General features: G+C 43.0%; 1 protein-coding gene across 2 annotated transcripts; it reads left to right on the top strand.

Annotated features, from left to right (window-relative positions):
* Nucleotides 1-1,147: 1,147 nt before the first annotated feature.
* Nucleotides 1,148-11,445, top strand: LOC117432357 (TRAF3-interacting JNK-activating modulator). Of its 2 annotated transcripts, none has more exons than XM_034054159.3 (15): nucleotides 1,148-1,299; nucleotides 3,495-4,034; nucleotides 4,535-4,682; nucleotides 4,887-4,935; nucleotides 5,583-5,610; nucleotides 5,936-5,965; nucleotides 6,156-6,251; nucleotides 7,595-7,666; nucleotides 7,859-7,987; nucleotides 8,089-8,226; nucleotides 8,550-8,685; nucleotides 8,869-8,910; nucleotides 9,023-9,168; nucleotides 10,019-10,132; nucleotides 10,554-11,445. In XM_034054159.3, the coding sequence occupies exons 2-15, from the start codon at nucleotides 3,639-3,641 to the stop codon at nucleotides 10,695-10,697; spliced, it is 1,668 nt and encodes a 555-aa protein (XP_033910050.3). In that variant the 5' UTR covers nucleotides 1,148-1,299; nucleotides 3,495-3,638; the 3' UTR covers nucleotides 10,698-11,445. The 2 variants fall into 2 exon arrangements, with proteins under 2 accessions (XP_033910050.3, XP_058860251.1); XM_059004268.1 differs by lacking the exon at nucleotides 1,148-1,299 and adding an exon at nucleotides 2,413-2,544.
* The last annotated feature ends 38 nt before the right edge of the window (nucleotides 11,446-11,483 follow it).

Raw genomic sequence — 11,483 nt, 5'->3', positions numbered from 1 at the left:
TAAGAAAACAAAATGGTTTAATATACGGTACCACTTAAGTATTCTGATGCATATACATTTTTGGAAAATTGGAACCATTAAAAAAAAGAGGTGATGGGGAGAGGTGATGGGTCAGCTCTTTGATTTATGAAATACATACACAGCGCTGGCCTGGTAGGGCAATTCTGACTCTAGAAGGAATGCAGTGGCAATTCAGCAGATGGCACACACGATGGCTTCTGGGACTCACTTCAGCTGACAAATAGCATCTGCTGCACACAACAATAAGGATCTCCTGAGGAACAGTCTTCTGTGAGATTTGCAATCCTCATGTCCAATAGTGTCCCAGTACACAGACAGAGCAGAGAAATCAGACAGTCCTAGACCGGAGCAACAGGCAGGAGAACAAGTTGGAAGCGTTTTGGATTTCTGCCTTTCATTCATAAATTTAGAATTGCTCCCACATGTACCATGGCATCTTTCTGGTAATTGCTTTTTGATTCAATATTCTGGGTCGAATATATAAAGAACCATTAAAGGTGGTGCCACTTATTTAAGTATTTTTCCACCACAGCTAGTGCAACCTACAGCAACGAAACAGAACTTTGAAATGTTCAGTGCGCTGGCCCGCCCCTTCTGACTGAAAGAGAAAGCTGACAAACATCTATTTTGAGGTCCTCCTACTGCAAAGACCCCACGTCCTGTCAGATGTGCCGTTTATCAGAAGAAAACAGGCAGCCTCATACACAGCCTGCTATGACTGAGATAGGACGCTCTGGAGGGAGGGGGAGAGGGAATGGGCCAGCTATCGGAGAGATGGGGAGCGAAGAGGGCAAACTGCAGGAGCACTAGCTTAACGTTACTCTACAGCGCAGGGTCCGAGATCACCAAGCGGGTGCTTAAGAGGACAGAGCCTGTGAGCTCTTCAGAACCGTCAGGGCCCTTTTCCACTGCAGTGCATGTCTGTTTCCTCTTGAGCAATGGCTAGCCTCCAAGCACCTGTTTTTTAACTAAACTGGGTATGTGTAGTCTAAACTGAAGCCCGGTGACGTCATCCATGTGGCCACACGTTGCAGTGTGAGATAGGGGAACTGGTGTGGTTTTTTCATGTAATTTCCTGTTAAGAAAATAATAGCACAGCTTACCCGCGCAGTAGCTATGCCATTCATTTCACAGGCTCCAGGACCCACGATTACACTAGCGATGGGGAACTTCCTGTCGTTTTTCACTCTGTATTAACAAACTTTTACAGATTGTTTTTTTTTTGTTTGTTTTTTTATGTAGACGGCTTTGGAGGATCACGTGCATGAGGTGGAAAAGGTAACGTCTTTCATTCTTTTCAGCTGCTTCGGAAATCGTCTAACCTGACAACCTTGCATGTCCAAAAAGTTCTCTTTGAAAACAAGCAAGAAACTACACACACATTTCAAAGAGATGAAACATCACGTTAATGCAATCTAATGCAATATTGATCATTTTAGGGCTGCAAATACATACATAGCTCACATGCAAAAGAAACAGCACGATATCACTTGTTTCTCTAAAGCTACAAACAAGATATTATCGTGGTTAACTCTGGGGTGTACTTCTAGTCGATTATAATTACTAGGTTTCCCGGTAGAGTTTTTTTTTTTTTTTACTCTCTCATTTTTAGAAATAGTGCAACTTTTTCTTGCTGAAACAAAAAAAGGTTTACCTGTTTATGAACTAAAAATCCAGCCAGGCCATATATAAGTGATTCACCGACTGCAGAACAATTCAGGGATGTGCTGTAATAGACGGCATGATGGAACTGACCAGGGTTCAAGCACAATGAGACCAAGCCCTTTCACAGGTGCATTCTTAAGATGAATACTCCTCTCTCACAGTGCTCTCCTAGTGCGGTATTTTACTTAATTATACACTGCTTTCATTGCACATTGACTGCATCTCAAGCAATGCATGTAGAACCCGTTTTCTGCACATTCTCTAAGCCTTTCTCATACTTTCTGTGCACCCAGGCACATTTTAAAATATGCTGAAGTAAAAACCAAAATTGATTAATACTTTTGTTTCTATCAAATCGCTCTGCATTAACTACTAAAGCAACAACACTAATATGTGCCTTTAAAAAAAAAAGTACACTGTGTATAACTAATGGAAATTTGTACACCACTCCCATTGTGTGGCATTTCTCGTTGAATCCTCAAACTGATTCCAACTGATGTTTAATTTACTCAATTTTCAAACGACGCAAGGGATAAAAACGCAGCTCAGTACAGTGTCTTACAAAGGAATGCAGTCAGGTATGAAAAGGAGATTCCTTTGTTTGTAGCGCTGCCTCTCATCCATTATAGGTTTTTTATGAGGCTCGCTTGAGTTTATACCTGTGGTTTGCCTTCAAGCATAGGTGTGCCACAGTATAACAAATAGCAAAAACTGCAGTGCGAAGTCTTTCTAACCTAAAAACGACCACGAGAAGACTGTTTGACGACTCCTTCATAATGCGAGATTGTACCATTACAATGTACAACTGAATTACACACCTGGGGCTACCATCACCGCGACGGCTCATAACCGGAGGAGGTAGGCACCTTAAACACAAACAGACAAACAAAATCATGTGTCAGACACTGTTGTAAATATGTATCTGTTAACCAAAAATATCGAGACACAAGCTTTACTGTGTCACATTTAATAAACAGGTTATTTAACTATCTACAGGACCGCACGATTCTCTCAAAACGTTAGCTTCTTAAAAGTTTGTCATACACCAAAATGAAATAACGGACGTCAACTTCCACGACTCGCTATTTTTTAACATTTTTTTAAACTTTTTTTTCCCGCCATTATAAAACGTAAAACGATTAATCGGAATGTTTAAATTTAAACTATCGTGGCAATACAAACCATCCAAAATGATGTTCCGTGTTTAAGAGGACACGTGTGTACACTACCTGTCAGATCTCCAGCACGCTTACCACGGCATGTTTGTACACAAGACAACACTGGTGCAACGAGACCGAATAACTTTTAAAATGTTTTCATAGAAGACGCATGCACGATATCGAGTCAAAAGTACGCACATTTTGTGAATGGCAATTGGTAATATATTTAAATTGGCATTACGTAAATAATAGATACAAAATCCATATTTTTTGCATAAACTTGAGAATAATGTCGGAGCACTGTATATGTCAAATAACAAGCTGTTGTTTTATATTGGGACGAATGCGTTTGATGTTTCATAATGGAACAGTCGGCCCTACTGTTGCTGTAAGCCAACGGAAAGTTCAACGGCTTATTAAAAACAGATATTATGTTTACTAATAATAATTCGTATGTTTAATAAATAATAGTACTCTAAAATAGTGTGTTTAAAATAAACCACAAAAAACAAAACAAAAAAAAATCAATTATGTAAATTTTGGGTCAAGAATTATTTTTCAAAATAAAAGCTACTAATATGTTTGTTTGTTTGTTCCCTCTACCTAAGTAGACTTCATTATCAAAACTTGTTTTTTTTTCCCCCCCAGAAGGTCGCTTGCTGTCACACTCTCGAGAACCTGAACGTTTTCGGCATCCGATTATCTTTTCTGTCAGTTCTGGAGAAAACTTCAAACACAGTCTGGAGGGACTGAAGATTTTGCATTCAAAAACAAAACAAAACAAAATAAATAATGATGTTGGATGAAATGACGATGTTGCCGCAGAGACCGCCTAAGCGGCGCTGGTTAAACGTGGACACCTACGAGGAAAAGACGAACCTGCGCGTCTCGAAGCGTGAATGTTTGCGGGGCCGCTTTAACAGGACCATGTGCAGGAGCGCAGGGAGAGTGCGGGAGGGCAACGTGAACAGCGAACAGCAATGCAAGCGGCAGCTGGAGTTTCTGAAGCGGAGGCAGCTGCCAGTAACGACTCCCCCGAGCAGCGAGGTCGAAGAGGGGAACAACTGCGAGCCAAAGCCGACTTTACGGTCAGCTAAGGTTCAGAGACCAGACGCGGCTATGAACAGGCGGTCGGTGGTGATGTCACATGACCTAGGAATTACCTGGCCGGAGTTCCCTGTTGATAAGGTACCCTGTTTCAAGATATGAAGCACTTTCGCCAGACAGTTGTTGGTATAAATCTCACCCCATGGTTCTTTCTCGAGGACCACTTCATGAAAGCACATGGCTTTCTATTTCCTAACAGCCCAAGCAAATTAATGAACTACATTGACACACCTGGAGCCCCTCCTGCTGTCACTGACCACAGTGTTACTCAGCAGCGCCCCCTATCATGTAAAGCGAAAACTATACAAGTTCCTGTATTCTACAATAAAACTTTTTCACTCAATGGTGATTTATCTTCCCTGCATATCTTAACACCCTGCATCGCTGAACCGTGGAACTTGACATCATCCTCCCAAAACTCAGAGTAATACATCGGCACAGCGAACAACATAGATTTGTTCCCCAATTCTATCTAACATTAAAATGACAAAGTTTACAAACACATGATTAGTTTACTCTCCTCTACCAAACACACCCCTCAGTTTAATTCATGGAACAAACATGCCCCTGTTCTGTTGCAGGCTCCCTGGCTGAGTAAAGGGACGCTATACAAGAGCACGCAGCCGCCTGGACTGCTGGGTAATCAGCTGCCTGGAGGCCCTGCCCGCTCCTCTGGACGGCTGCAACACGAGACCTTCAAACAGGATGGAACCGTGAGAAGAGAGCGCGGTAAGAAGCCTGATAGAGGTCTGCGTCTGGTAACACTGCCATTGCAGTCTGTTAGATCTGCTGTTTTACCCGTTGTGACTGAAACTGACTTGCAACAGGGAGATGCAACTTTTACACAGTACAGATTTTTTTTTTTAATCTGTCGTGCGAGGGAAAGCAATGTTTGCCTTTTATTTACTGTGTGTTTTTATTTTATTCTTGCAGGAACTCAGACCTCCGAGGACGTAAAGCAGGATTCGAGTGTGCAAACCGAGTACGTGGGGGTCATTCATTGGCGCTCTAGTCTAGAACACAAGCACAGATGTAGCGATGCTCGCTTTCATTTGTAGTTCCAGTATGTCTTGAGAACGGCACACTAGAGTGTGGGTAAACTTGGTACTGACATTCCATCTCACCACGTTTCAGAATCTGGGAAGCATGTTTATCTGACCAGGTTCAAACTCACTGGCATTCAAAAGTGGGTCAACTATGCAATAACAGTCATACAACCCAGTTCCTGGAAACACTCGCTTGCTGCAGCGCAGTATGACTTAACTCCCATGCATTGTTCAGAGATCGAAAAAGACTCCCATTGCACAGCAGTTTGATCCATTCCTGGTTTTACCATGTTTAATAAGACACAGCTGAGCTTGTTACCAATCAAGCTCATGATAAGACCTGGAGTGGGTGAAACTGCTATGCAATAGGAGTCTTATTTGTTTTTTTTTAATTGAGCTGTTGTATTGATGTGTGCTCAGAGAGGTACAGGAGTCCTGCTTGCATTACACGTTACAGAATTATCTTCTGTGCTTTCTCAAGAATAGAAATTCAGTGACACTCCACTCATTTGAATTCCCCATTGGAGCGAAGGAAGCATGCTTGAAAAGTAGAATAAAAAAGGAATCTATTGCTATTTTACAGGAGTGGTGTAACTGCTGTCATGGAAAAGGTAAGCCCCTCACATCAGCATATTCTGGGAGTTTTTAAATCAATTTTTCTATATTCATTCATATGTTTAATTATCAAAGTACGTGTTTTATTGTGATGACTCTAATGTATTGAGTTTAACAGTGGTTGAAATAATTGCATAACAGTTTCCCCCATTCCAGGTTTTACTAGGAGCTTGGTTCATATGTAACAGGTTCAGTTGTGTCTTATTAAACTCTTAGTAAAACCAGGAATAGATCAAACTGCTTTATAGAAAACTGACAGGAGTTACTCCAGTCCTTGCTTGTCTGGATAACTTCAGCCGTTTCTTCTTCTCTCTTCTCCAGGAAGTTCTCGAGCTTTCTGCCTACTTACAGGTATGTTGTGCTCCATTACTTGTGTTGACTTGAGACGGGGTCGTTTGTCATTACTCTGCACCGTTCTGCGTCTCACAAATACCCGCTCTTACGGAGCAGCATTTTGGAGTTTCTGGGTAGAAATGTTAAAAATTCTTTAAGATGTAAAGTGTATATATAGAGTAACAGCCTGTGTTTGTTGTTTATGCAGGAGGCTCTTCGACGTGAACAGGCTCTTAAGCACAAGCTTTCTATCCTGCAACAGCTGATGTCCTCCTTGCTGTGCTCCTCAGATAGACTGTGGACGGTACAGTGCTCTTAATTGTGTTTGAAATCTGAAAACGTGTTTTGAATCTGCAGGCTCTGTTGGTCTCAAAAGGTGTCGCAGCAAGCAACCATGTAAAAATGATACTAGGACAGTTCAGGCTTTTCAACTCACACCCTGAGCTGCTGGAACATGCAGTAATATGAACGAAACATAATCCAACTCTGTGACGAATGTGTCAGTTAGACGTGTTTCTCAATGTCTTCCAGAGGACTTTCTCAACGTTTCAAGACATTGAGAAAGACTTCCAGTGGGGACGTTTCTTTTAGCATTACTGCGTATTCTACCATATATAAATATATGGGTGCCTCCGAACTGTCCTACAAAATTAGGTTGTGTGTTTTTGTAAAAAGACATTTGACATCAGTAGCACTTTGGAACAACACCCAGCAGTCATTTGCAAGAGCTGTTGTTTCGGTATAAGATGTTAAGGATGTCATATTTATGGTTTGCGGTTTGTCTGACATCCTGTTTAGTTCAGATCCTCGTTATGAGCTGATGAAGTAGAGTGCATCACTCCACAGTGAGTTTAATTAAACCGATCTGGGGTTTAGGAGCATCATTTTTGTCCTGTAGTTGTTTTTTGTTTTTATTTCAAGGAAGTAATTAACGGGGATTAAAGAAGATTTTTTTTGATCAGAAAGAAACATTAAGAACATAAAGGTTACAAACGAGAGGAGGCCGTTCAGAACAGCTAAGCTCGTCCGGTTCTGAGTAACTGATTGATCTCAGAACTTTGTCAAATCGGGTCTTAAAAAGTGATTCTGTCTCAACAGCAGGATTAGGTAGCCTGTAAAAAAAACACCCCCCACTTCTGAAGAGTTAATCACATTGGAGATCTGTTTGGCAGCATTTGAGTGGACCCGTCTCTCTCCCACCTCTGAGAACAGCAACAGTAGCATCTTTTAAATGACAGTTGGAGCTCTGTGGTCGATGACTTCCTTTCAAACAGAGAGGAGACGATTCTCATGAGACACGTTTTTTAAAAACAGACCTCGCACAGGAAGGGTGGTTCAGGGAGATTCAGTTACCAGATCATTTTTAGCAGCTTGTTGCCCCAGCTCTGCGGCAGCGTTTTGGGAGATCGTCACGGGTCTGAGCGAACTAAATGTCGGATTATTTTCTGGGAAGAATTGATTGTCGCTGAATTTCACAGATTTTCTAACGTTGCAAGAAAGGCGTGTAAACCTTATAGTTTTACTACGAAACAAATGCTGTTGAGTTTTGTTGAACATAATTAAAAACTGTAAACGTGCGTGTGTGTAACAGGGGGATTGCTGTGTGTAAAACAAGAACTGAACTGTATATTTGTATGTTTCTGATAGGCTCGGTACAATGAAGATCTTATGAAATGCAAAATTGGGTCTCTAGAATCACAGCTGCAAGTGTGCATGCAGGTAAGCAGTGGTGCGTTTCTGATCTTCTGAAAGTTGTTTGGATAATTGAAATAGCGCGCCCAGGTTATGAAAATCAAGTGTGTTTTATGTGGGTAAGAAATATCCGGGGGTCCCGTTATCGTTTCTGAAAGGACGTTGGTATTCAGATCCACTGAGTTTTCTGCCGTTGCCCAACGTGTTGTGGATTGACAGGGCGGCACGAAGAAGGGGATCATTGAGATGGGGGAGCAGAAGCTGAGGCTCGAGGAGAAAGCCAAGGAGTCTCTGAAGAGAGTGCTGATGGAGAAGAGCGCGGCCGAGGAGAAGGTGCAGAGCCTGCAGGTGAGAGCGGTGTGAACAGACCAGGCTGACGGGGGCGGGTTTAGAACGACATCCCCCCCCCCCCACCCAGCTCGCCCCTAACCTTGTGCTTGATCTCGCAGAGGGCTCAGCTGGCTTTGCAGCAGGAGAACTCCCAGCTGAAGGATTCTTATGAGAAGGTGAAGGAGAGCTGGGCCGAGCTCAAGAGTAAACACACGCAGAGCGTGGACCAGCTGCATGTCCTGCAGAGCAAGCTCGAGGTGAGCAGTTTGGGGGGGGGGGGGGAGGAGGGGGGGGGTGCGTCGTCTTTTTCTAAACATACTTCACCCCAGCGTGAGCAGTATGGGGTGTTTTGCGTACGAGGCTCATCCTATTACATTCTCTTGTGTAGAAGAGTAGGGGAACCCTTTTAAAAATGTACCACAGTATTTTTGCAGTATTGTCATGCATTTCCCATACCCTGGTTGGCCTTTTAGATTAGCTGTCCCACTTTGCTGTGCTTTAGCTACGGGACTCTTTTATAAGGGGAGTTACTGCAGTGGCGGGTTGGGTTGTTAAAAGCTCTCGTTTCCTGATCCCGCAGAGAGCGGAGAGCCGGGAGGTCGCGCTCCAGGCCAGGATGGAGGGGCTGCAGCAGGACCGGGATGAGCTGGCGTCCCGAATCGACGTGCTGGAGGAGGACCGGCACCTGAAGAGAGAGCAGCTCGGCACCCTGACAGGTACAGCCCCCCCCGACGGCTCGTTTATATGAAACCGCATCACTCGGGACTCAGTGAGTCAGTCGCTCAGCTTGATTCAAACCCCATAGTCAGAAACTTAAACTTTCCAGAAAATCCACTGACAGCTTTCGTTTTGATTTGCAGCATCGACATGTATTTATTTAATTTTACATTTTTTTTTAGAAAAACTGAAGAGTCTTGAAGATCAGAAAGCAACACAGGATGGTAAGACCCTAGTCACTATCTCTCAGCACTACAGATTTTGACCATGATTTTTAATGTATAGTGGGACATTTTTTTTTTTTTTTTTAAACTTCCCTGTCTTCTTTCATCACAGTCACGGGTACCAGCGTGTGGAACATAAATTCACAGCCGTTTCACACAGGGGACAGATTCTCGATGGACCAGGCTGGCCAGGGGGACACGAAGCTGAGGCACCAACTGCTGGAAATTGAGTCAAAGCTGGGGGCGAAAGAGACAGAAGTAAGAAATCTCTTTACGGAGCTTAAACCCAATTTCTCAAAAATACACTGACCTGACTCTGTGACTAATTTATTCACTGCAACACCCTCGGGTCTTGACCATACTATACATTGTGTTAAAAAAAAAAAAAAAGTCTTTTTATTACCAAGAAACTTCCTAAATGCAACATGACTATATATTTTTAAATAAGAAAAAAAGACCTAATTTAGGCTGATATTTGTGTATAATGTGTTTTATGGGGTGTGTGTTTTCTTGTAAATTCTTTGTGAACGCGTGCATCGTTTGTGTAGGTGGGAATTGCATGCAGATTTGGTGATTAAAATCAGATAGCTCCACCTGTCAGTGCGACTCCTCGAAACGTTCTCTCGGTAAAACAGTTTTAGAAACGTCAGGGGAATTGGACAGAAAGCAGGCCGGTTCTATCATTAGAAAGATGAACTGGCTTCAGATATCACTTGAATTGCTTTTTGTGTCCACCCCTCTTTTGTTGTTTGTGTAGGTCTGAATTGTAACGCCTATAAACCAACGCACCATCACTAAAAGGTTTCGTTACGGTGTCCACGTTTCTAACTGTGAATTCCTGTTCAATAAAACTGCACTAATTTCACAAAACAGAAAGCGTTGTGGTGTCCTTCTTCTTAAAGTAACTTGTAGAAAATGTTCATTCAGTCCAGCACTGATCCACACATCTAGGCAGCAAGAGAGAAAACAGATCTACTGTGATCTAACTGCAGCACAGTGAGGGTTGCTTGGTTCGGTTTTCCAGCCCTCTCATTACGGGACCCGCCTGCTTTAGGCTTGGTTTGTAGCTGTTTCCAGCTCTCAAGGTGTGTCGGTTTCCTCTCTTCAGTGCTCAGAGCTGCGCGGGGAGCTGGGAAACCTGGAGGACGAGTACCAGTCGTGCCAGTCGAAGCTGCGGCAGTGCAGGGAGGAATTAAACCGCTTTCAGGGAAGGAGAAGCCAGGTGAGGAGCTGACCATCCATCCACCCATCCATCCATCCATCCGCCCATCCATCCATCCATCCATTCATCCGCCCATCCATCCATCCATCCATCCATCTGTCCATCCATCCATCCATCCATCCATCATTTAGAAAAAGTCTAAACTTGTTACAGCTAACCTCCAGAGTCAACCAAGAAGCAGCTCTGACATCACCTCGAAGTTTTTTGTTCATGTTTGGATTGTGGCTTTTTGCTGCTTCTGAGTTTGCTCATGAGGGTGAAAAGCATTGCGATTGGTTATTTTTTTTATCTTGCATTTAGATGTGTGAAGTTAGGTGACACAGCTTTGAAAAATATGCATTATAAAACTGGCTGCACGATTTACCCAGCGCCTCGCCTCACAACATTAAAAGTGGTTGTTGTATTTTTTTTTCCTTTTCAGACGCGACGCAGCAAATGGATCTGCCTGTCTGTGCTGCTGGTTGTCGTGGCGATCGCAGCCTCTGCCTTTTACCCAGACCTTTACGAGCACATGAACCTCCTCTTTAGATTGTTAGAGAGACGATTAAACCAGTATTTAAACTGACATGTCAAACACAGTCCCACGTGGCTCACCTTGTGAAAGCTCTACAGCCACACTGCACAGCGACTCCCAGTGTAACGGTTATTGGGACCTTCCTGAAACATCTCGACTGACATTCATTAGCTTGTGTCCCTCCCCCACACGCTCTCTGCAATGCGGATTGCTCAGATTCTCTGTATTGAACTTAGTAGCTTAATTAAACTAATATAGGGGCGCCACAAGTGACATCATTGTGGTCATTTGGGAAACGCCCCTCCCAGAGAGAATACATTGAAGGGCTAGTGTATAGACTGCAGGGATGGAAGTAAGACTCCTATTGCATAGCAGTGTCACTCATTCCAGGTTTTACTTGAAGCCTGGTTAGCCAGTGTATAGGTAACAAGCTCAGGTATAGGTAACATAGTAAAACCTGCTATGCAATGGGAGTCTTATAGCCATGCCTGCCCTGTTTGAATAGGTACACTGAATCAACCATTCACATGCTTCCAGAAAGACCATCTCTTTGATATAAAGTATTTTTCATGGGCTGACATTATTCAAAGAGACAGAAGATCCCAAAGACTTAAAACTATTAAAGTTACTTGCTTTTGGCAGTTCACAAAGACCCTGTTTTAGGTGTGCCTTCTTGTTTCTAGAGCATTATTTACAAGCCTCACATTTTTATTTTTATCTAGTCTTGTATTCTATTGCCAAAAGCACTGGTTTTGTGAAGGTGCCGTGGTTGTTTCAATACTTTTGTACTGTCGTTTTGTAACACGTTCAAAAATAAAAATATACAGTGTCCACTGG

The sequence above is a fragment of the Acipenser ruthenus genome, chromosome 29 (assembly GCF_902713425.1).
Source record: "Acipenser ruthenus chromosome 29, fAciRut3.2 maternal haplotype, whole genome shotgun sequence".
Classification (NCBI taxonomy): Eukaryota; Metazoa; Chordata; class Actinopteri; order Acipenseriformes; family Acipenseridae; genus Acipenser; species Acipenser ruthenus.
This window is presented reverse-complemented; position numbering and strand designations above follow the sequence as displayed.

Bases quoted from the DNA above. Each gene is read 5' to 3' on its own strand.
- LOC117432357 (XM_034054159.3), top strand. From the start codon at position 3,639: ATGATGTTGGATGAAATGACGATGTTGCCGCAGAGACCGCCTAAGCGG. The intron at 5,966-6,155 runs GTATGTTGTGCT...TTGTTTATGCAG, and splicing joins AGCTTTCTGCCTACTTACAG to GAGGCTCTTCGACGTGAACA. The intron at 9,169-10,018 runs GTAAGAAATCTC...TCCTCTCTTCAG, and splicing joins TGGGGGCGAAAGAGACAGAA to TGCTCAGAGCTGCGCGGGGA.